At 43.4% G+C, this 25,610-nt stretch overlaps 1 protein-coding gene across 13 annotated transcripts in view; it reads left to right on the top strand.

The window, feature by feature from the left end:
• PLAGL1 (PLAG1 like zinc finger 1) overlaps positions 1-25,610 on the top strand; it is a 67,659-nt gene that overhangs the window by 38,441 nt on the left and 3,608 nt on the right. For 3 of the 13 annotated variants that reach the window (XM_017517730.2, XM_017517734.1, XM_017517728.1), the window contains 4 exons: positions 573-640; positions 4,741-4,772; positions 9,068-9,141; positions 21,033-21,505. In XM_017517730.2, the coding sequence (XP_017373219.1) occupies positions 21,354-21,505 (152 nt within the window). In that variant the 5' untranslated portion in view covers positions 573-640; positions 4,741-4,772; positions 9,068-9,141; positions 21,033-21,353. Of the gene's footprint in view, positions 1-572; positions 641-3,325; positions 3,367-4,740; positions 4,773-9,053; positions 9,142-21,032; positions 21,506-25,610 lie in introns of all 13 variants that reach the window. The other 10 variants (XM_037734620.1, XM_017517732.1, XM_017517733.1 and 7 more) reach the window with 10 other exon arrangements.

Raw genomic sequence — 25,610 nt, 5'->3', positions numbered from 1 at the left:
GGATTACAGGTGTGAGCCACTGTGCCCAGCCATGATTATCTTATAATTTCTGCTTGAGGCTGTGAGGTATTTTTACTTGGGGGTCTCGGAAAAATAATTACAAATACACAAATACTCCCTGCTTACTAGACAGTCTCAAGCATTTATCTCAAATTAGCTTCTTTAATTCTCAAAAGGGTCATGTGCTGTGGGTATAATCATGATCTCCATTTTACAGGAGAGGAAGCTGAGGTAGAGAGAGAAAACCAATTGCATGAGGTCTCTAATTGGCTCCAGGTGGCACCAAGATGGGAATCTAAGCTGTCTGGCACCATACTGTGGTCTTAACCACATCACTGTATAGCCTTTCTGAAACTAAAAATCCCTTAAGGACTTAAATGCGTGACTCTGGAATGCTGGGATATGGCATTATATCATAGCATATTGATGGCGAGAGATTTTTGACCCCTGGTATCCTTGAACTCAAATTCTGTATAGGTAAATGTCAGCATACATAGTACCAATGTGTGGTTTTCCTTGGTGCTTTTTTAAAAACAAAAACAAAAACTTTTTGGTATTGTTTTTTTCTCTAGGATTGCCCTCACGTCTGATGTGGCCTCTGCCTCGTGTCACATCTGAAACTCATCTGTACCTCACTTAGGTAAATATGTCTTATGCCAACCCCTCCGGACCCTACCCCCAGCGCTCCCACCGTCAGTCACGGCTCTATTTTCTTATTCTCCCCTTGCGTTACAGCACATACCAGAGCCTCCGCCTCCTCCGCAGTAGAGAGGCTTATGTCCCAGAAAAGACTTTGAGAATTTACATTTGAGGAACCTCAGGCCTCGAGGGAAAAATAAGGTTGGGGGATTAAGTTGTGGACTTAACGAAAGCCTGTTTTTTCACTCTAAAAAAATCAAGAGGACACGCTAAGAACGATCATGGCTATTTATTTGTCTTAAATTAGAAACCATAGGTATTGTACAGTTGATTTTTACTTATCATGGCTTGCTCACTAGAAACTTTGTGATCTCTTTCTATTTTAAAAATATGTTTTTAAATGGTTTTATCTTAAAAAAAAAATACTTGGAAAAAAGTGAGGTAGCGTCCTCCATTTAGAATCAAATATCCAGAAGGTAACATATGTTACAATTCAAAGTCTTTAAACCACTCTCCTCAAATCCTAATATAAGATGATTCTCAGCTTGCCAGATTTTCTAGAGTTGTGAAATAGGTTATGTCGCTGGATCCAGTGTTTATTTGAGGGAATGCGTGGTTGGCAGAGTCCCCATTATATATCAGAAGTTTTTATTTCTTATTTTCCACCACTCATGTAAAGATTAGGGTTTGTTTTAACTGCCTCTTTCAAGATAACGATTCCAAATTCCAGCTTTAAGTTTCATATCTAACATTTTCTGTTGTTTTTCCCTGTCACATACATTAGTTCTAGGTTCAAGGCCATGTCACCCTACGGCAACCCTCACTTGTTTTGCAGCTGCAGTGTTGTTGCTTAACCATAACTCTTGGCCTCTCTCCAGATGTTTTTTTGCAAAATGCCCTTGACGGTAATAATGTTGTATTTTTTTTTTTTAATTCCAGTTGTCTTTGTAAGTTTTCTTATATCCCATTTTACATTTGATTCCTCCCCCCCCCCAACAAACCTCCCACTATATAAACCACTTTCCGCTCTATTCTTTATATTGAGGCTGACTTCTAGGATGACTGTTCACAGCTGCCTCGGGTGGAAGGCTAACTAGGAGACTATTAGGTCATGTGCTTGGATTCCTGTTCTCCAAACGATTCTAATTAAAACTAGTCCACTACCCCATCAACACATTCAGAAGGAAAAATGCAGCAAAATCCCCAAATGCCCTAAGCACTTCATTATACCATTTGGGTAACTTTATGGCACCTGCAGGACTAGTTCATGCCAGGCCCATTTGTAACTGTTTTCTCTAGTTAAACACAATATTGCCATTAAAAGCACAGCAAATAGGATGACACTGCTTAAGAATCTAGGAATTTCTCAAATGTGTGAGAAAATGTTAAAGTACAGAGGTAATAGAAATTTATTTTATAAACACAAGCTAGGAGATAGAATTGTGTCATGATGAAGTGAATCCGTTATTTATACTCTGACTTTCTGTTATATATATTATTCCAGAAAACAGTTATTCATGTTTCCTAAGTTTGAGCTTACCTGTTGTGTGAAATCGGCCCTAACACTTCTTATTCATAGGCCACATCTACTTCATACATGCACTTTGGACTCAGTACCAGTCATTGTTCCTCTATAGGTACATGTGTTATGCATAATTGCAGATCAGCTCTGCAAGATAGAAAGATATCCCATTTTATGGTGAAGGAGACTGAGGCTTAGAGAAGTTATGCAACTTACCTAAGGTTACACACCTTCCAAGTAGCAGAGCCAGCATTCAAACTTAGACCCATCCGACACCAAAGCCAGTCCCCTGTACACTAGACCACACTGTCTTTCTTAGGTTGGATCTAAAAAATACTTTCAGCTGGTTCGTTTTTTAACTAACTGTAGGAACAAAACCTTGTATTAAGCAGAGCTTGCATGCCGCATAGTGGACTAAGGTAGAGTAAAACGCATTATTGTACCACTTTTAGGTAAGAAAATGTATTATCTAGGAGTATCATTAAAATGTCCTTACTTCCCTCCATGAACAAACAGAAAGTTAAAATGAAGGCAGTGTGGGGGTGAAGGGAGTCAGGGATCACAACATAGGAGTGTTAAATAGTAGAAAAGAAAGCACATTTCTCTGTCAGTGCTTAAAATAATGCTAGAAGTTATGCATGCTTATACTATAACAAAGAATACTTTATTTGGGGGATAACTTAATTCATCCACGATGTGGCGTTTACCAAGGTAATTTTCGCCTTTTGTTCCAGCAGTAGGAATTAGAGGTGATTCATAAAACACACAATCACCACGGAAATTGGAACCATGTTAAGATCATAGTCATCTGACGTCGTTTCTCTAAAATGGTTCTCATTTGCCCCACATATTCAAATCAAAGTGCATGAGGATATAGTTCTGAGTCAGGGAAGATTTAGAATGCTCTGTGAACAGTTTTATACTGAACTTCAGAGTTCAGTTATTGCATTTATTTGTGTGTACGTGTGTGTACAGTTGGGTTTTTCATTTGTTTTGCTATGTGAGTTACTGTTTGGCCATCAATGTATACAACTGATAAATCCAGGAGGATAATCGGCGTATCTGCTCTCTGACTTCTCTTTCTATAACACAAGACTGAACATACTGCTCTGCTGATTAAAAACGTAATCAGTGGTTCTGATTAGACAGGACTTTTCGTTGCAGTCAACAGAAACCTAACGGGACCTTTGAAGAATTCCAAACAGGCAAGTGACAGGAACATATTTGCATGTTAGAAGAATCACTGTGACAGCAGCATTGTCATTAGAATGAAGGGGAGCAGTCCGAAAACAGAGAGACTGGGGAACCAATATGGATCTGCCTCTAGCATGTGGATATTTCTCTCCACACTGACCTGATTGACTCACCAAGCTGGTGGTGCCTTTAAAGGAAGCCACATGAAAATTGAGTGTGGGCCAGTAGAGTGGACTGGTTCTCCGTAGTCTAGCGTTCCTTCCCATGCAACCCCCCATCCCTGCCAAGTTCTGGGCAACACAGATTACAAAGTAGCCTCCTGTAGGTAGTTGACCATGTTAAGTAGTGGGGCTGGGGCTGGGCCATGCTGGTGTTCACTAACTGTCTCTTTCTGTCTTCCCTTCTGGGTCTCACCTGTCTAGTGTGACAAGGGGAGCATGTGCCAACTGAGACTAGACCCTTGTGAGACCAGAGCGGCCCCACTTTTGATAAAGCAAGCAACCTCTGCCTGCTTGCACAGCATACCCTAGCTTCTATGTTCCTTGCTTTGTGAGTTCTCTTCCCGGGTACAGTGTAACACAGCATTCACACCTTCTCATAACTAAAGTAGGTAGAGGGGCTTTGTGCCTCAGCCCCTAGGAGACCACCTTGGCAATCTCTGCCTCTGCCACAGGGCACTTGCTCCCCGGGCAACTCCTTTCCCAGAGCATCTTCCCTCTGGACATGGCCCTCAGATTTAATAGTGTGCCTACTTGGCAGGAAAATGGGGGTCCCTTGGTTGCTGATCTTAGGAACGTGAGGTTCTCCCAGTCAGAGCTCTCGCACTAAAAATTCTAGTCTCTGCATAATGGCCAGCACATATTTGGCATATCTCAAATCCTCTTCAGTTTCCACCAGGGCCTTTATAAGCTTCTTCTGAAGATCTCAGACATTCAGCCACAGAACTGAAGTGGAATTTGTTTGGATAACGTGACTGACTTCAAAGCCCAGACTTCTTAGACATGCCCATTTGGTGCTGCAAGTACCGACTATTACTGCAACATCTTGCACTCAACAAATTTGACACATTCAGGATTTATATCCTTTCTTCTGGGTTAGGAATCTTCCCTCCCCTAAGGCACCTCAGTTTCTAGCACGCAATCATTTCCATCTTATGGAAATCAGCAGTCCTGCTCCGTGCCAACATGCTACACTGGGAGGCACGTCCAGGCTTGGGAAACAGGGGTGTCCTGGGTCTCATGGCTCCAGCAGCACCAGCTGCTCTCTTTCCTCTTCCAAGTAGACTTCCTTCCCCACCCCCCACTTTGGTGTTTTTGTTTGTTTTAGCAATTCAGAGCTCAAGATAAAGACCTTAAAGATAACTTTGTGTGTCTCTCCCTTTCTAGGTATTTGCATAGGAATCAGAGGAGTTAATCCTGTGAGTATACTCTAACATCTGTCCTTGTTTCCTTCCTTCCTTCTCTATCTGCCTCAGGGTTTTAAAGCATAGGCCTGCTGCCTTCCCTGCCACCCCGCCCCTCCGCCCTAGGCTACCAGGGCCTGTGCGGAGCCTTGCTCCTTTCTGTAACCGAGTTGTGGCCTTCTTTGAAAACTAGATCGGCTCCAGTTCCAACAGTTGTAGCTACTCTATAGCGCAGATATGCACTTTTCCAAGATTCTGCACTTTATTGAGGCGCCCCACAAGTTTGCATTTCACCTCACATCGTCAAGTATGCAAGAGGCTTTACCGTTTTGTTCCCAGTAATGAAAATGGACTCCAGTCCCCCCCCGCCAACCTAGTGGAAAATTCCATGTCAGTAAGTTTTACGTGCTTCCCCTTCCCCTATGGAGCGTGTCCTGAAACGTGTAGGTTTTCATGGCCTCTGGAAGATGAGGACCCTCATCTCATGACCACCTCTGACCTTCAGTTTATCAAAGTAGTGATTTATGGAATCCTTGTAACTATCTGTCTCGGGGCCGCCAGTGAAGGCTGGGAACCTTGGGCCTCTCGTCAGGCCTCTCGTCTGGCCTCCAGAGGCACACTCATCACTCAGCTGTCTTCTCAAGGATTCTACTCATTGCCACAGGGGAATAGAGCCCCACAGGGGCCTCTCTTTCTAGGGGCTGGCATATCTCCTTATCAGATCCTGGGGTGGGGGGTGGTTGGCCATGGGGGAATGGAAAGGAGAATGTCATTTTTGCAGCTTCGCCTCTCCCTCTCCTTCTCCTCTCCCAGAAGTCCAGCAGAATTTCCTTTCTGGGTTTAGATATTGCTAACAAAGACAGACTTCTTTAGGATGCTTCTGTCTTCAGCTGGATGAAAATACAAGGGATTACAAAGCCTGCTACCTGTTTTAAATGAGCTAGAAAGGAAAATCATTGGGATTTCAAACTAAGTAAAATTGCAGAGTTGTTGTGCCAGGCTGATGTGGAGGCCCCAATAAAGGCAAACAGCACCCAAACAGCACGTGGCTGTGGGAATTAAGAGAAGGAAACGGATTTGAGAGACAATAGATTGTAAAGCTTAATCTTTGAGAACAATCTAGAACCCAGAGCTTCTAAGTTTGGAGAGGCTAAGAAAGTGACATGGGAAGAGGCTGACTTTTGACACGCACCCCGGGTTCACGGCCCAGCTCAACTGCTTGCTGGTTTTAGGGTCATGGGCAAGTCAGCATAACTTCTAAGCCTTATGTCCCCATAAGTCAAATAGGGTTAATGCTACCTACTCATGCGGTTGTTGAGGGTAAGAAGTAAAGTGCTTAAAACAGTAGCCATCACCTGGTGAGCATCTGGGAGACCCGATGGCTATTTTATAGTGGTGCGATTAGCTACACAGGCAGTGCCGGAGAAGGAGCAAGTCTGGGGTTAAAGTTTGAAGCCCAAGGGGCGCTGCAAGGTTATCCCAAGAGTTGCAGGAGGGAGGTAGATGTATTCATCTGGAATTTGAAAGAAAGTTCAGGATTGAAGATAGAGATTTGGGAGGCTTCTGACTTCAAGGAGTAGTTGTAACTTTGGGTTTTGCATGGGTTCTCCCAGGAAGATCATGTATAGGGATGTGAGAAGGCACAAGACCAGGCCCACAATCTATTCAAACTTTGAGTTGGAGGTACAAGGTACAAGCTGCCAGGCCCACAAATCTATTCCAACTTCGAGTCACCCCTTAATACCACACCCTCCTCTGTCACCTTTAAAATAACATCATTGTCTGGGGGTGAATCTGAATATCCCACTCGGGGGTGTTCATTGCAAAGATATAATCTCATTGTTCGCCATGATCCATCTCGCTGAAATAAGATTTAGTTGTTTGTAATCTACCAAATCAGGTGGTCTCCTTTCTGTCTGGAAAATAAAATGTATTCGAGAGGCTTTTCAAAAATAAACCTTGTACATCTTCAATCTAGAGGATTCTTTCACTGAAAACGAGGGCAGACTTCCCAGTGTTTGAGGGTTGCCCAGTTCTTTCTCACTCAAATCATTAGAAATAAAAAAGTCAGTTTGGAGAATTTGCTTAAGTAAAACCAGGAGTAGCTAGACATGAATGAGCCGAAACTGGAAGGAAATCCCTTTGTTCAGTGTGGGTTTCAGTGAATGCCCAGCGGGCGGCTAAACCAGTTCATTAAGAGAGAAAAAGACGTGTTCTTAAATGCTGTTCTCAGATGCAAATGCCTAGAAAAACATATTGTGACGGCGAAAACCCATCCTGGAACTCATACCCTCTAGACTCATGAACTTTGGTGTTTGTTATTAATGAATAAACAAACTTTCCAAAAAATATTTCCCCCTTATTTAAAACAATTAACTAACCCGTTTACCATCTGCCAGTCTTCACCCCTAGAAAAATGTGATTCTTTTTGTTATTCTGGAACTCGGAAACACTTATCATTAGGAATGTTGAATTTTATGGGGTCATTTTTTAACCACATACTTAAAAAAGAATAATTGACGTATGAAAACCTATTTTTCCTCTGCTTTAGAAATCTAAATTCTGACCTGAAACGCAGTCTGCAAGTCATCCTGTCAAACTGAGATGTGTTATTTTTCCTGTCCCTTCTCTGCTTTATTAAATCGTCATATACTGCACACAGTTTTTCCCCCGCCCGGGCCTGCCTTGGGCTCTCTGTTGCATTGTTAACTATTTAAGCATTAGACTGGCGCAGAGATGGCAGGTGGGAAAAGCTGAAGGACTTGATCTCCTCCCTGCCAGAGTTCTCCTCTTTCACGAGTGCTGCTTACATTGAACAGCTTAAGAATAAGCTCCTGTGTGAGCCCTCGGAGGCCAAGGAGTATTGTTGAATTCAGAAAGGAATCGCTTTCTTTTTGTGATAATTTGAATATTTTGACAATGAAGCTAAGCTACTTCACTGCCTGGTTTGCGTACCTCGCGTTATGTGCACCCTTTCCTGGGAAGCAGAAGAACCCTGCCTCTCTGAATACATAAGTTGGTATTGTCCATTTGTGAGATGGGTAGGCCCAAAGGAAGAATCATCCGGAAGAATTTTACTCTTTTGCTTTACAGTTTAAAGCTCTTTGAAAAAAAAAAATTATAGAAGCCTTTGGAGACCACCCAATTAAACCACCACACTAAATGTTGAGCATTTTGAGAAAGGAGATGGACCATGAAGGTGATTTGTAAAGTGTTTATACAAGCAAAACAAGGAATATGTTGGAAACAAATTCTCTGAATGACTCAGACAATCTGCTCACCTCCAGTTTTTTCCTGTATTGTGATGCATTCTTTTTAAGACATTAGTTGTCCAAAAATTGACTTGATTTTTCCGTTTTTAACTTAAAAGGATGTTCTTATACAAAATAAATGGGCAAATTTATTTTTGATCAAATTAACAGAAGAAAACAGGCAAGTGAATAAATAACTTAAGTGAGATATTAACTGGCTTTGTTCCATAACAGATTTGCCTATTTACTAGTAAAGAAAATCCTGAAAAGCTTTCCCTATAAGAGGATCGATGATGGGTTAGAATAGTCTTGGTAGGAAGAAGCCAAGTTTGATAATTACTTGGTGAATGGAAATGCTGGTTTCCAATTGCTCACCGGGGTTCAGTGGCACACAGCTGGCTATAGACTTGGCTTCTGAAGACTTGGTAAAAACATAAATTCTTGGGGTCCCAGTGATGCTGTTTTAGCCTGCACTGATTTGCCCTGTGGCCGCTTGGGAATCTGTATTTTTAAAAGGCTTCTGTGCTAATTCTAATGCATAGCCAGGTTTAGTAAGCATTTAACTCAGTATTCAACTAGGAGACTTCAACTATCTTGGACTGCATATTTTCTAAATCTATATGTTTATATGAAGCCCCTTTGTTGAGTGCCAACTGGTTATTTGCGGACTTTCTTTCAATTCAGAATTTGTTTTAGGTTCTGTTATTGCATAGATTTGCATACCTGTTTTATGGCATTTTAATACTGTTGGTTTAAAAAATATCATTTCCTCTGAGTGCTGTTTTGAATATTTTATGTAAGCAATTTCATGTGTTCTTTTTTACCACTTGCAGAAAGCAGGGGAGAAGTTGAGAGTTTTTCTTAATCCCGTGCAAGTAGGACAAAGGATATGAGTACTTAAAGATCATCTAGTAAAATGCATGAAAAACACACGAGAAAATCTCCTCTGGACATCACCAGTTGTGTGTGTGCTCTAGACGTGAAGCTCAGGGTATAGCACAATGAGGGAATGTTTTCCTAGCTTCATTCACTGACGATGTGCAAGGTCTCTTCTCACAGGTTTGAATCTTCAGACAAACTCCTGGGAGGACTTGGTACCTGCCTCACTGCTGCTGTTTCCTGTCACTCAGTAGGTGCGCATGTTTTAAGATTATTTCTCGTCGAGCACGTTTATTAACAATTGCTTGGAAACACATCATGGGCAAGAACATGCTGGAGGTTCAGGGTACTTCAAAAAGGTTCTAGTGGAAAACAAACACATTGCCCCCATAAACTGCAAAATACTGGAGGACAGAGGTTCTTTTAAAGCTCAGTGCACTGCGCGTTTCGGGGAATTTGGTGACGCAGGTAGCAACTTTGCATGTCCTCTGCTGACCCACAGCCACGGCCTAGTAATACATGTAGATCTATGGAATTTTTGCAGGCAACCACGTCAGTTCAAAAACAAGAAAGTTGCCCCTGCCAACACTCGTAACTTGCGTGCGTAAGATGTATAAGAGGTTGTCTTCTCTTTGTGGCAGATGTCCACTGAAAGATAAGCCTGGGAAAGATGCTGATCACATCCCAGCCCCAAGAGGCAATCCAGCCATACTTCCTGAGGCTTTATTTGAAAACACTGTTGTAAAAGCTGTTACTGAACTTCACTGCTCACACAGACAGTGTGACTAGGAGGGATGGCAAAGTATAAGTTGAAAGAGCATCTGGCTTAGTTCAGAACACTTGGGAGCAACCTCTGTTCATCATGATTATCGTCACCAATAATGATATTAATGGAAGCTAATGCTTTTAGGGTACTGTGTGCTAGGCGCTTTGCCTAGGACAGTGTGTTACTTGCAGTATCTCATTAGTCCATGCTTATGGGCAGTAAGCTTAAATCCTCTGAGCCTCAGTTTCCTCATTTGTCAAATGGAGACAATGATGCCTTTCTAACTATCTCTCAGGGCTGTGAGATGGAAATTATTAGAATAGCATGAGAAAGCTTTATGAGCTCAACTGAAATACGATTCCAGCTCCTACTGAAATACAATATTGTCACTAAATATTTTGATTTATTGACCCAGAAATTGAAATTCATCCCAACGGGGCCAACATATCCACTAGGACCTGGGAGAGGCACTAGCAGTTCTAATTAGGGCTGGGAGCTGGGGTGGTGGGGAGGGTAGTCCTTCCTGTATCTTCTGTTTACAATGTGCTTGACGTTAGAAGACCGGCAGTGCTAGCCAGGAAGATCCTGGAATGTGTCTGCCCTGTATTCAGTGGGCTGTGAACAGGTGGGGGGTGGCGAACACAGCAGGCCTTGTCTGTCTCAAGAGCTGAACCGGGCAAGCCCAAGCCGGGCGGACAGGATGATTGTAAGGCAAGCAGGGGAGCAAGAGCCACTTGAGACATTGCTGTCGGCTGCTGGGGAGGAGCCGCGAGCAGGCAGCAGCGGTGGGAAATTGAGGCTTATTGTGAGCAAGGTGCTGGCCTCCCGGGCGACGGGGAGCGCCGAGCAGCACTTGAAAGCCGCCTGCGGATGGGTTGGGGGATGGACCACACATGTGGATTGCAAGGACAGCTACTTAGGGAGTTCACATTCCTCCCATTGAACTGGCTATGATTGTAATGGTTTGTTAAACAAACAAAGGACCCAAAGCTGTGAATGGAAAAGAAAAAAGACTTAAGGTGAAAAGGAGAAGAGGCCCTGCTTGCTAGTGTTCCACTCTTTTTAAGCTTTCTCCCCCATTTCCTTAACATTCCTTTCCCCTTTCAGAAAAGCCAGTGTTGTCGCTTGGAAAACTTGCCTTGTCTCTTCAGTGCCATTTTCTTTCGAAAGGGAAACCCGATGAAATGTTAATCAGTTTAAAAAGAAAAAAAAAAAAAAATCACAAAGCAGGATAATCTTAAAGGCCCAGTGATAAATATTTTTATTTTTTCAAATTAAGTATTTCTGGATGAACAATTTGCTTTGCATCCTTTGAATTTGTTGGACATGACATGGAAAGGCAAAGAGAAAATTCTCAAGCCTCTCACAATAATTGTGTAATAAGATCGGCCTGTGACCTGAGAGGCAGGCGGGCATGCTTCTGGAGGAAGCGAAGTGAGCTTTGGAACAGGTGCAACAGCTTCACTTTTCTCACATAACCATGCATGTACGCAGTTTACTGTAAGTTCTGGTTATTTCTACATCAAACTTGAAAAAAAAATTTTGCACGCTACTTTAAAAGCGCCCATCGCATTTGTGTCTGGGGTAATATGATTTGGTCTTGGGTTCATCTCGGGTAGAAAGAACCAGTTAGCATTTCAGAACAGTACCTATCAATCTGCTGTTCTCTCCAGGTAACTGACTTACCCATGGGGGAGGGATAAGTGATAGGTAACTTTTTCCTCTCTGTAATTCATCTGTAGATAGGACATCCTCACTTTCACTGGCTCCCAGTTCCCTATGGGATAAACCCAGTGTCCCCTGCCAGGTGCACTAGCCCCGTTATTGGTTTTCAAAATGTAAAATCGTGTCATATTTATGTATAGGAGAAAGTAAGAGTTTGGTTAATAATTTCTTTATTGCTCTTACTCAAATTTGACAAGTATGATTACATGAGCACTCTTGTATTTGGCTGGAGTCACTGTTAACTGCTGTTATAAATACCTATGCGTTACATACACATAAAACATTTTCAGTGCTGACCCCAGCCAGCCTGCACCATGTGTTCCACGACGCCCCATGCTGCTCATGACTCTGAGCTCTTCTCTCATCTCCCCTCTGCCTCTGCAATATGCCTCCTCCCTTTTGTCAACCTGTATACTCCTAGACTCAGCCTAAGTCATCATTAGCAAACTTTAGGAAGTGCAGATATTCAAAAAGGAAAATACAAAATGAGATCATCTATAATTCTACAGTCAGGATACCCTGCTACCATGTAGTTATCTGTACTTCCAGCCCTTTTTCTGTTAATGTAGTGATATGTTAGGATCAAACAGGCCACCTAAGTCTTGAGCATTCCTTCTAGATGTCAGACCCTTCAAGGTCATTCAGGTGATTTTAACTCACAAACCAGGCATCCCATGATCAATGTAACTAATATGCTTTTCGAATTTCTCTCCTCAGTGTGAGCCTATATCCTCACACGCTTCCTGAGAAGGAAACAGGCTTTTCTTTCCCTTGAATGGTAACCTTATTGGAACAATAATAGGCCCTGCTGCTAATTAGAGTTCTGGTTCCTCCACGTCCTACACTTAGAGTCCCAGGAAAAGAGATTGCCGCCATCAGCTATAGAAGCAGACACTAAAAGGGCCTACAGGCGAGACTCAAGGGTTTCTAGGGAGGGAGGAGGGGGATATATTTTCATCTGTCATAAAGGAATGGTCCCCACTCCTGACTGTAATAATTAGAAAATCTCCCTTCATACCAAAGGCTCTTGTCTGGATTTCGGGACTTGCTCTCCACCCCTCACCCACACCAGGCTACTGAGAGTCTTTGTTAATAAATAGTCCTCTTCAAACAAGGCAGTCCCATCTCAGCTTGAGAACCAGGCCTGGACTTAACCCTTGCCTTTCTCAATGCACACATCTATTTTGCTTACTTGTAGGCATACATCTATTTTTTCGTATTTCTATTTAAAACTACAATGCGTATGGTGGGGAGAGGAGAGGAGGCGTGTCAAAGATCCAGGAGTCTGCAACAATATTTCTTTTCCTCCTTTCCCCTGGTGGGTACCATGCTGGATGACCCATCTGGAAGAAGGCCTTTGGCTCTTTTGTGGGGCTGGCTGTGCCAGCCCCTTGCATCTACGCTCTATGGATGAGGAATGCCAGTGGTGGAAGTGGCCCCGGACCTGTGAGAGAGGAAGCACTTCTGTGGTGACAGATTCCGGCTCCCAGCTCATCACAGCCATCCCTTCCCCCTTGGCAGTTCAGCTTCTCTCAGCCTTCTGTGGCTCTCCAAGGCTTACATTAATGGGCTCATGCCTTTTCCATTGCATCTCTGGACTTCTTCCTGTTTCAGCTGAGAACGTTCCATTGCCGTCCTCTACCTACCTACCTCCTTCTGCCACCTCACTCCATCTCCATGTAGACGCAGTTGGGGCTGGCCTTGCCTAAATAGACTAGATATCTTCAATCTGCCAAATATAGCAAAGAAAAGCTCCCAGCTGTAAAAAGCCTACCTTCTTCTAGTAGATGAGGAGACCAAAAGATTTTTGTTTTGGGTCTGTTTGTTTTTAGTTATTAGGATCTTGTTTGTATTATCACCATCTAGAAGTTATTTAGCAACATCAGGTGTTTGAACTCATACTTAATTCTCATTTTGTTCATTTGTATTACCATAGGCCTGTCACTACACCATCTTACCCAAGAGGACCTAGGGGGATTCGAGGCAGAAGTCTGCTTCTGTCTTTGGAGCTCTGAGAATTCCACACCCCCACAAGCTTGCTTCTATCTGGGCTACAGTGCAGAGTAGATGGCCTAAGGGAGTCTCAGTCTAGCTGCAGCCTGCTGTAAAGAAAACAAATTCCTCCCTGCCCCCAGGGCCAGCCCACTTTACCAAACCACTCTGGGAATAAAGCGTTGGTGATCAAATCATGTGAGTCACTGACAGGATATGAGACCACCCATGGAAAGCTCAGAGTAACTTATAAAGTCACCTGTCTAAGCTCGATTCAGAAAGGCATCCGCTTCCCTAGTCCAGAAGAGAGGCTCAGCCACTCCACGTCTCCTTGCTGGCCCGAGTGCCCATTAGGCACCAGTAAACTCAGCATGTCTAAAAATGAACTCCTAACTTTTATTTTTTGCTGAGTTTTTCTTCTGGGATGTGGAAGAAAACCTCTCTTTGCTACCACCGTTCCCTCTTTCTATAACCTCCGTCCTAATCCAGTTAGTCTGTTTACAGAGTGTCACTGGAAGCTGTCCTCTCCATGCGCAGGCCTGTGTTCTCTCTTCTGAGACCTGGCGGAAGCCTAAATGATCTCATTATCCCAGCCCACCACCCTCCAGCGTGTCTTATACATCCCTGCCAGAGTTACCATCAAAAAGCGAACTCTGGCCAGGCACGGTAGCTCATGCCTGTAATCCCAGCACTTTGGGAGGCTGAGGTGGGCAGATTACCTTAGGTCAGGAGTTCAAGAGCAGTTTGGCCAACATGGTGAAACACCATCTCTACTAAAAATACAAAAAAATTAGCCAGGTGCGGTGACACATGGCTGTAGTCCCAGCTACTCAGGAGGCTGAGGCAGGAGAATCACCTGAACCCCAGAGGCAGAGGCAGAGGCTGCAGTGAGCCGAGATTGCGCCACTGCACTTCAGCCTGAGCGACAGAGTGAGACTGTGTCTCAAAAAAAAAAAAAAAAAAAAAAGTGAACCCTGGTGGCAAGCCCACTGCTTCTAAGGGGTCTCCGTTGCCCAGCTCCCTGGTGGTCAGTGCCTGGGTCATCCTTTCCCCTTGGTAGTTTGGCTTTTGTCAGTTTTCTGTGGCCCTTTGAAGCCCACATTCACAGGCTGATGCTTTTTCTACTGCATCTTCCCATTCTTCACAGCATTTTATTGGCATTCTCTACGTATTTCTACCTCTTCCCTCCCTGTGCTCCTCACTTCACCTCCACATAAACTCAGAGTTTGTGGCTCAACTTGACTAAGTAGATCTATCTGCTAAAAAAAAAAAAAAAAAAAAAGGAAAGAAAGAAAAATTGTGTTCGGACAGGCACAGTGGCTCCCAGCACTTTGGGAGGCCAAGGCAGGCAGGTCATGTGGTCAAGAGATCGAGACCATCCTGGCCAAAACAGTGAAACCCCATCTCTACTTAAAATACAAAAATTAGCTGGTTGTGGTGGCACACACCTGTGGTCCCAGCTACTTGGCAAGCTGAGGCAGGAGAATCGCTTGAACCTGGGAGGCAGAGGTTGCAGTGAGCCAAGATGGCGCCACGGCACTCCAGCCCCCATCTCAAAAAAAAAAAAAAATTATGAACAAAAAAGCCCGCCTTCCCCTTGTAGAATGGACCCTCCACAGTTCTTCATCTCTTCAGCCTGTTTCCTCCTTTGCCCACATCTGCACCTGTATTCCAGTCTTACTGAACCACTTATTTTCCAAGGCGTTGGATTCATTCCCTTGGCATGAAATAGACCACCTCCCTACAAGCTTGTAACCTTGTAGGCTAATTTAAACTTTTACTTCTCTATGATACCGTTCTTAATCTCCGAAGCAAGTGACGGTCACTGCCTAGCCAACTACCATCTTGAGTTTTAGTAATGATTTTCACTTCTATTTATCTGTTTTCATGCATACATCATTACAGAGCAATGTAATTGAATTCTGTCCATTCATTCCCGAGGAAACATATCTTTGAATACATCCTGTCCATGATTCTAGTCTTGTATATTCCAGTCTCTTTCCCTTTGGTTTGGCACTAGTTATCGGTCTTTATTTTGTGGCTAATATATTGGTATTTTAAACTATATTTCTGTTTGCAGATATTTAGAAATGCAGTTGATTGTGTAGTTTGATTTTTATAACCAAACACCTTGCCAAGCTTTCTAATATTCTATGTGGATTCTTTGGGATTTTCTGTATAGACATTCCTCTGCAAATAAATAATTATTCCATTCCAGTTTTATGCCTTGCTCTTTTCTCTTGGGCTGGTCAGCTTTCCGGGGAAGACTCCTCCATCCTCCTGCCCTGAGAGAGGGGACATTCACCCTGTGTCAGAATAGTCCCCACTGTTATACACTCCTCAGAGTGAGCACTTGTGCTAGGGGAAGGAAGGGCAGGTGCTCCACTGCAGGCACCAGGAGAGGTCAGGAGGGCTCAGTGCTTCACTAAGACTTCCACCTGCTGTTTTCATACCTTCTTCTATCCTCACTTCCAGAAGTACCTAGCATACCAAATCGCGGAGACCTGTGGTAGATGCTGCAGGCTATATCAGGTTGTTTTGCTGCCTCTTATTGCTGGCTTAAACTTTAGCTTTCTTAGGATGGCTAAGTTGGTCACTGCTTATTTCCCTGTTTTCAGCTTCCACAATTTGTTGTTTTCTCCCTTTTATATTAGGCTGTGTTTTAGAAAAATCCCACTATTACTGTTTTAGTAGAATTTTTGGAGAGACTGAAGCTACATGCTTTTGTGCAATTGGCCATCTTTAACCAGATATTACACTATGTGTAAATAGAACACACCCTGTCTCTTTTCAGATGTTCTGGCTAAGATGTGGATTTGATGTTCCAAAGCTGTGGTATAGTCATCTGGACAGCTTTCTCAATTTTCTCTCTGAATATTAGAGAAATATTTCACTTTGCCTTTCTTGTTCCTCTTAAGCCTCATTTCTTAGAAAGTAAGAGCTTAGTCACTGTGTTAACAGAATTCAGTCTCTGATATTGAGAAAAACACCCATGTTGGAAGACCAAAAGTGGAAATTCAGTTTCATCTCAGAAATGGTCCTTGTGTTGTGTCACTGAGGACAATGGAAGTTGAAGCCAGAAGTCCTGGTTTATTTTCAGAATGTTGTAAAACAGTTGTGCTGCATCAGATGATTCTGTTATGTAGCATTGGGGAAGTCTTGGAACTACACTTGTGTCTGACTTCCCCCTCCACCATCGTATGCCCCAGTCCCCTGGGAACACAGTCTTTCCTAGCTGTTACCATATATATATATGTTCTTCTTCCAGTCTGCTCCTCTCTCATCCCCAAAATAATCAACATGAGGAGAACGAAGCAGATGGCACAAGCCTTCTTGGCATCCTCGCAGATCTGTATCACTCACTCAGTATTTTTAGAATCAAGGGGACTGAAAATTATGTCCTGAGATGTTTTGGGGGTAAGACTTACTATCTCTCCAGGGTAACAGGTGTTGAAGTTCAGCACTGTATTTAAGACTCAAATGCAATCTCTATGTCAAGTCACAGAACAGACTGACTCTCATCAGGACCGTCGCTCTATTGGTTCCGTTAGGATCACTGGTGGTTTGCCAGATAATATAAAGTTTAAAGATGTTGGCCAGAAAGCACATTGGTTTTCAACCAAAGATTAGAATCATCAGTAAACAGCCAGAACTGATCAAGGGCATGGTGATGAGAGATGTTATATATACACATATAGTTGGTTTTTTTTTTTTTTTTTTTTTTCATTAGGTAAGCTGTGATCTTCAGGCACAGAGTTTATTGCCTGTTGGGGAAGATGGTCTTATTTTTACAGTTTATTATTATATAATGAAAACAAATATTTGTATTCTAAGGCCCATATTGAAGAAATACATAGTTACGTTGATAAAGATTACTATGAATTTGAGTTCATTAAGGACTTTCTGAAGAAATTTAATAGTATTCACTATCATATAACAAACTTTGTTGTGAGGACCATCTTTGCACTTAGTGTTAGGCTTAGTATATTAAACACACAGACCTGGGGCCGGGCATAGTGGCTCACGTCTGTAATCCCAGCACTTTGGGAGGCCAAGGCAGGTAGATCACTTGAGGTCCGGAGTTCAAGACCAACCTAGTCAACACGGTGAAACCCTATCTCTATTAAAAATATAGAAAATTAACTGGATGCGGTGGTGGGTGCTTGTAATCCCTGCTACTCGGGAGGCTGAGGCAGGAGAATCGTTTGAGCCCAGGAGGCGGAGGTTGCAGTGAGCCGAGATTGCACCATTGCACTCCAGCCTGGATAAGAACAGTGAAACTCTTGTCTCAAAAAACAAACAAACAAAAACAAAAAACCCACGCACAGACCTGGAACTCAAGATAAAGCCTTAGGAAAAGATATCATGAATAAGCATAAAAATGAGAGGCTTTGTTGTTTGAAGGGAAACCTGAAGTTGAAGGAAATGTGCCTCACCTTGAAGTAAACCAGGGCCATGTCTAAAGCTCTGATTGTCCCCTTCATATTTGAAGTCTCAAGGGAAACGTAGGTATGGGTGAGGTCTATGACTCTTGGCCTTTCAAATCTAGGGAGGAAGTGGCTGGAAAGAGATCTGGAAAATTCCATTCAGTGCCAAAGGGCAGTTTTTTCAATTGAGTATTTTTTCTTTTTTCCTTGTACTCCTAGTGTGTGTGGTAAGCAATTAGTCAAGGTTTGCATCTGCTGAGAAATAAAAAACGCAGGCTTTTTACTTGCCACGTTGTGTCCTTTCTGCACACTTTTCCACACTGTCACTTCCTTCTAGTGTGATCATCGATATGGTGTAGTATCCATAGGGAGAGAATGTGCCTCTTTCCCGTTATACTCATAGCTAAATGGTTAGAACATAAGCTGTACATTGACACATGGTTCTATAGTACTTTCAATCCCAGTGTTTCATGAATGCTGCATATTTGTAGGGTGTTTATTTAGATTCAGTGTGCTTTCAGATCCATTTTGTCCCAGTCGATTGTCCCAGCAGTCTGTTTACATACATCAGGTAGCTATCACATGAGGAAATGGAAACTCAGGACATAGTTAACGTGGGTAAGCTGGAATTTGAACTGGGGAATCTTTCCACTGGATTCATAGAACAAGTGACTGGAGCTACAGCTTCAGGGTAAACACCTGAGGCTGAATCAGTAGCACAGTTGTGTCCAAAGCACAACCTTGCCTTCATCTCTTTTGATGGGGAAACCAAGAGTCTGCCTGTGCCATCCAGGACAGCAGCCACTGGCTCGATGTGGCAATTTAAAGTTAAATAAAGTAAAAATTTCAGTTTCTCAGAGGCACATTTTGAGTGTTCAGTAGCCATCACATATGTGACACTTCCATCGTTGCAGAAAGTTCTATTGGACATACTGGTCATCTCATAAAGCAAGAGTTGGAGAGTTTACTGAGATAAGGTGAAAAAAAGTGTCTATGCAGGGAGTTAAGTAGGCGAAACACAAAACCCTCCCCACCAAACCAGCTCCTTCTCTGAAAGGACGAGTAGGATGAGTGTCGTTTTGAGTTCAGCTATGAAGGGAAGGAGAAAAAGATGGATTTTCAAACTTCGTACTGTGTGTGTGTTAGTCTTTTTTAACAGACATGGAAAGAACACAGAGCCGTTCCAAGTGAATGAGTGTGTTTTAGAGCTGGGCTGGTACTATGGCCAGATTTAGGCTGGATGAGAAGTAGAACAGATCGTGATACCTAGCAAAGTAAATTCGGCCGGCGGAATAGAATTCCTAGGAGTTACTTTGTTTGTGACTGGGGCTGTTGAGGATGCCTCAAGGTAGGGCCTCAGGCATGCACTGGAATACTGGAAGGGAACCAGGGATTGGGGGAAAGGGGTTTGGGCAGAGTCAGGACAGGTAATCAGTTAAAATCAGTTAATTGCAGAGGCTGTGCATGCTGCTAGACTCAAAGCCATCAGAAAGAAGGTTTGGTGCCAACGAGCTGGCTGAGGACACTTGTGTGTCCCCTGGTTTGGATTAGTGCTGACTGAAAGTGCCTAAGTCAGCTTTCAAGTTTCCAAGTAGGTGGGGCAGTATGTTGAGGGGTATTTGCTTGGCACTGTGAACTCTGTCCAGACACTGAACACATCTACAACAGAAGATGAGGAACTCTACAAATTTCCTGTAATCTTTGCTGGTTAGAAAAGGAATATGTGTTTGGTTATGTGTATGTGCTGTGTAATGCTATATTTAAACAGGCTTAAACTGTTACTACAATAAAGTTGTGTCTCGTTAGACTCATACTTTCTCATAAGTAACCAAAAAGGTAAGTAAAAATTAACTTTTAACAGTATAGAGCAGCTCTAGAGACATGGCAATAAATGAGTGACTGCAGGGAGCAGGGAAGGCTTTAAAGACTTGTCACGATTGGGCAGTTTACTGTGAGTGCCCTGCTTACGGCAGAGTTCAGCAAGTGCTGGCCTGTGGGCAAAAGCTACTCAAGTGTACTTCATCTAAGCATACAGTACTCTTAAATTTTTTTTAAAAGTATTGGCACTTGAAAGGTGAGCATTTACCCACCTGAGAATGACTCTGTCTAGAATAGCACAGGGTGGTGGTAGTGATTCAAGGCTTCACCCTGGCAGGTAGTGGCAGGTAGGCTGATTTGGAATCTGCTGTCAGAGGCTAGGGAGGAAATGTGGGGTGCTGGTCCCGGTCCTGAGTGTAAGCTAAGAGGAGACATCTCCAAGTATAAGTTTTTGGAACACAGTTTCTCAGCATGGGTGGAAAGCCACCTTTGTAAGTGGAGTATTGTTCATGATGCAGCCTCAGACACTTCAGGTTCCTCCAATGATGGCCAGTTGGTAGAAAAAGAAGAACTTGGGTTTTGGTGACTCCAGCTAAGTCAGAAGGGTGATAATGATTTGGGTTTGAGGAGGCAGTGGGCCCGCCTCCTGGAAGTGGCCTACCAGTGGGTAGCTGAATGAGCCCTCCGGGGAAGGGCCAGGGAATGAAGAAAGGTCCATAAACAAAGGGGAAGAGATTAATAGAACTTACTAGAGGATGGTGGCTACAAATCTGAATGTGGCCTGAGCTGGTTCCTGAGCTACCAGCTTTGTGCCCTGGGAATGTTTTCCCTTCTCATCACATCAGTGCAACTAGACTAGACTAGCTTTACCCACATTCTGTTTACATCAACCCTTCTGCAGAGTAATCTTACAAACAAATTAACTTAGGTGTATACAAATTATCTCTTATCCTCTGGAAGTTTAAACAGGTGTGATAAGCAACTAATGTTACACTAACAATGAGCGAAGAGGAAGAACCCGTGGTTTGAATAAGCGTGGGTGATTTTTGTTTAGGGTCCAGTAAAAACACTTGAACACACTGAGGGAAGTTTGTTTTGTTTTTTTTTTCTCCTTTGGTCAGCTGAGCTTCACACTGACCTGAAATAGATAATACTGGATCAGTGGAAAGAACTGTCCTTATCAGAGGGAAAGTGTGCTCCACCGGCCATCAGTGTGATGATTCCTTACCCTCTGAGAAGCCAGATGTGTAGACTGATACATAGAAAGCCCTCTCGCAGCAAGAATTGTGTTCCATGAGCACCATTTAAAAGAACATGTTGATTGTGGGTAGTTGATTCTGAAGCGGTCAGGGAGGAAAAGCATTGTTTTCAAATGGCTAATGCAAGAAAACTGTTCCTCTTCTCTCTCTCTCCACAGCAATCCGGGGACCCACGACATGTCCCAGCTATAGTGATGCTCATTACCTTTCTGCTCCTGAATCGCACCTGTGCCTCAGACTTTCTTTCCCAAGCTTGAGACTGCATATAAACTGGGATGTGTGAAAGCAGGAAACAAAGCTAGTGACAGCTGAGAGGCCCATGTCTGGGTAGAACCAGGTCCACGATGCTGCCTCTCCCGTGGTTGGGAGTTCAGCTGCAGGGGCTCTGCTGATGTGCCAGCACCATCCTTCTGTTTGTGCTTAAATGGCACAGCGTTTGGTCAGCACATCTGAAAAGAAAGTTGTGAGAAGCAAAGCCCATGGCCACGTTTCCCTGCCAATTATGTGGCAAGACCTTCCTCACCCTGGAGAAGTTCACGATTCACAATTATTCCCACTCCAGGGAGCGGCCGTACAAGTGCTTGCAGCCTGATTGTGGCAAAGCCTTTGTTTCCAGATATAAATTGATGAGGTGAGAGGCTGTAGCAAAGGTATGCACTTTTACAAGTACATTTGAATGGCTTTTCCAGCTCCCAGACCACGCGATGCAAGGGGAAAGGGACCTGGGATTTTAGCCTTTGAGGGATTCTTTGGAGCTGCATCCCGTGATTCCTGTGGTTGTGTGTGACAGTCCTGTTGTGCAGTGTCAGTTCATTCTTTCAGCAGAGATTTCTTGTGTACCTACAATATACCAGGCCTCTCCCCATGGCTAGAGAAATAGGAAACCAATTAAAATGCAACCTCAGTGCTTTGACAGAGCTATGCAGGTGGAAGAAGTTGTTCTCACTGCTTGAAGAAGCTTAGGAAGGCTTCTCAGATGGGGGCAGTCTTAACCTGTGACACAATGAAAGAGGAGGAGGCAGAGTGGAGGTTCTGGGAAAGCATAAGTCTTGGCCTTAAAGCACCCATGTACCGAGGGTACTACCCAAGGAGGGGCAGGCGAGGCTCAAAGTGCAGGCAGGAAGGAAGCCATGTATAGCAGGCCTCACCTCTATCTGAGAGGGTTTGTCTCATTCAGGTGTGTAAGTAGTGAGGTAATATGATTTGTTTAGTATTCTAGACAGAGGACTCTGATAATTTGAGGAAGTGGCACATAGGCTGATTTGAAACCTGCTGTCAGAGTCTAGGGATGAAATGCAAGGGGCTGGGCCAGGTCCTGAGAGTGCAGCTGGGAGGAGACAACCCAAGCATGAGTTTTTGGAACACAGTTTCTCAGCGGGGGTGGAAAGCCACCCTAGTAAGTGGAGTTCAGGTGGGTATGCAGGGGCACAGGCAGGTGATTCTCATCAGAGTTTTAAAGACATCCCTGGTGCAAGAAAGGATAAAAACCACTATTTTTGAGTCTTGAAAAAAATTACATTTAATCTGAATTATTTATTGAATGCCTGTTAGGTACCTGCTTCCATGAGGGAAATGAATGTAGTAGGTGTAGTTTCTGCCCCAGGGGATCTTTTCACTATCACAGGAAAGACTCCGCGGACACGCAGTGGCTGCGCTGCAGGGTGCTGGGACTGGTAATGAGCATGGTGTGTGTTGTGTCTGTGTCCACTCAGAGCCACACACACAGAGCGCCCACTCACACGTGCTGCGTTTGATACTGGTGAAGGGAAATGCACCATTTGCCTTTAATTTTATGAAATAAAAAAGTTTCAACTTTGTCCACATACAAATGCCTGGAGAGAGCCAGGTTTTAGCAAGTGAGACTTTCCATTTGAGTGGTACTACTACAGACCACATTATTAAATCTTGGAGTGACCCTGGAGGAAGGCACTTGAAGGACTTGAAAAGATACAAATTATGCTCCTGGCCCTTAAGAATACCACTGTGATACATAATGAAATATAATAAGTTGGTTTTAAAAATTAGCCTGTAAATGCCTTAGATATTTTAAAATTCAAGTGTCCTCTGTACATGGCCCCCCTCCAGCTGTCACAAGTAGAAGTATTGAGTGCCTATCACGTGCATGATTTTGCTGCAGGGCTCCGTGTTTTGCATGAAGCTTCTTGCTTGTGTGTGGGGTAAGCATCCTTACCCAAACATGAGGGCACCCCTGGCTACCCCTGCGCCACAGCGAGGACACTAAAACTGTGGATAAAGACCGAAACACATAGAAGGATAAATGTTTAGAAAAGCAGAATTAGTGGAGTAGAACTGTTGGGATTACAGTTGACCCTTGAACAACATGAGTTTGAGTTGCATAGGTCTGCTTATATATGAATTTTTTTGACCAAATGCAGATTGAAAGTACAGTATTTGCAGGATGTGAAACCTGTGTATACTGAAGGCTGACTTTTTATACACACATGCTGGACATGTGTGTGAAAAGTATAGGGTGGGTCGCAGGACTTGAGTACATGTTTATTTGGGTAGGACGGCAGTAGAGTCAGTCCCCCGCATGTTCTGAGAAATACTTTACTATGGTAAACTGCACTGAAAAAGAAGTCTTAAGTCATGTTTAGAACGTAGTTGTTCTGAGCAAGGAAAATGGCTTGTTCAGTTAAGGGCATAAAGAGAGGCAAAAAAGGGAAGCAGCCAGGGTACTTAAGAACCACTTTCCCTTCCCCAGCCCCCAACATTTCTTGCCTCTCTTGCCTGAAGCAGTGATATCATAAAGGAATGGAAGAGTGCGAGATGGCAGGATGCTTTTGGATTTGCTTTAAGAAAAATGATAATGAGGCACCATTCCATCCTGTTTGCTATCAGTTGCAACATAAGCTCTATTTTATAAGCAGAGGTTGAAGGAGAAAATAACTGACTTGCATAACCAGAAAACAGAATGTGGGTCCCAGTACAGCAAATACTGAAACCAGTTAGATAGAGACAACAACAGGCAAGAAAAGATGATTTGGCAAGGTTGGAATTCCTAATGTGAAGAATCAACCCCTAAAGAATTCTGAGATCACTGACCGTGATCCAGACGATACCCAAAGACGGTGGCATTGGGTACGGACTCTAGGACATACTAGAGCTGTTTTCATGGGTTATGAGGTAAGACAAAAAATTTGAGGGAAAGAAGTCATTGACGTAATTTCAGCTATAAGATGATAATGTTCTAGATCAGGATTGTTGCACAAGTAAGAAAGAGATAAATTAAAAGGGAAAGAAGTAGATGCCAGGCAAGGGAAAAAGTCAGGAAATTTCAGAAGCGTGGGGCGGGGGGAGCTAGTGAAGTTTGGAAGGCAGTGGTCTTGCTCAAGTTCTACTGGGGTGTCAGCCTGTGCCCACTTATAGGTAGTATGGGTCTAGGACAGGAAAGAGTGGGTAGGAAATAAACCAGGTGCAGAGTCGTTAACCTGCATTGATCTACCCACGCATGATCAATGAAATCAAATCAGGTGAAAATCCTCTATAATGAAAGGAAAGAGAGGCACAAACTGACCCCTAGCTGTGGGGTCTCATTCAACAGTACTGGGCCAAAGAATAGGTTCAAATACCAAGTGTGTAAGCCAGCCCCCCTCATATTTATTTATTTAGAACAACATGGCTATTCACTCTCTAACGTGCTCTAAAACCCTTTCTCCAACCTGTGCATTTATTTAGATAGACCTAGAATGTGGAGACGTCTGCACAATCTGGTTTCTCAGATGCCCATTGTATTGGTTCCTGTCCCTGCCTTACGGCACCCACCATATTATCCCGTTATGTGCAAACAAGCCATGGTGTCTTGGAGGGAAGGGAAGGGATTCACACAGCAGACTTTTTTTTGAAGAGAGAGAGCAGGGAGGTATGAGGTTTTACTTTATTTTTAAGAAAATGCCAGTTTGATCCAGATCAGCTTTATGTTTTTGGAACTGGCTTCCAGCAGGCCTCTTAGTAGGGGCCTCCACCCAACAGCGGCTATTGTAGACCCCCCACCAATTCTGGCTCCACAAAAGGAGCAGGAATAAACAGTTTAGGGCAGATGTTGGCTGAAAGGTATAATTAAGTATACTTTTGACTTAAACATACTGTCTTAGAGAGATCCTATCTCTTTTATGGAATGAGTTCTTAGAAATTCTTTAGTATCTAATGTAAAAGCTCACAGTGTAGGACTGCACTTAAATTGTCAGGACAAGCTTTAGCCTCTCATGACAAAATCCCTAAAGGAGGTAACTGCCCTGAAGGATATGAAGCTACAAGTTGTAATTAAGGATTCTGTTTTATAGGAGATACTAACATTAGTGCTTGGTGTTTTAGTTATTAAAATGAACATTTTTAGAGCTTAAAGATGACAAGACTCGGGGTTTCCTTACACCACTGAGTATTTTGTTTTTTGTTTGTTTTTTTTTTGTTTTTTGAGACAGAGTCTCATTCTGTCGCCCAGGCTGGAGTGCAGTGGCACAATCTCAGCTCACTGCAACCCTGCAACCTCCACCTCCCAGAGTGATTCTCCTGCCTCAGCCTCCCAAGTAGCTGGGACTACAGGCGTGTGCTACCATGGCCGGCTAACTTTTTGTATTTTTAGTAGAGACGGGGTTTCACCGTGTTAGCCAGGATGGTCTCAATCTCCTGACCTTGTGATCTGCCTGCCTCGGCCTCCCAAAGTGCTGAGATTACAGGTGTGAGCCACTGTGGCCAGCCCCCACTGCGTTTTTAAA

Source organism: Cebus imitator, unplaced genomic scaffold, assembly GCF_001604975.1.
Source record: "Cebus imitator isolate Cc_AM_T3 unplaced genomic scaffold, Cebus_imitator-1.0 Scaffold642, whole genome shotgun sequence".
NCBI lineage: Eukaryota > Metazoa > Chordata > Mammalia > Primates > Cebidae > Cebus > Cebus imitator.
This window is presented reverse-complemented; position numbering and strand designations above follow the sequence as displayed.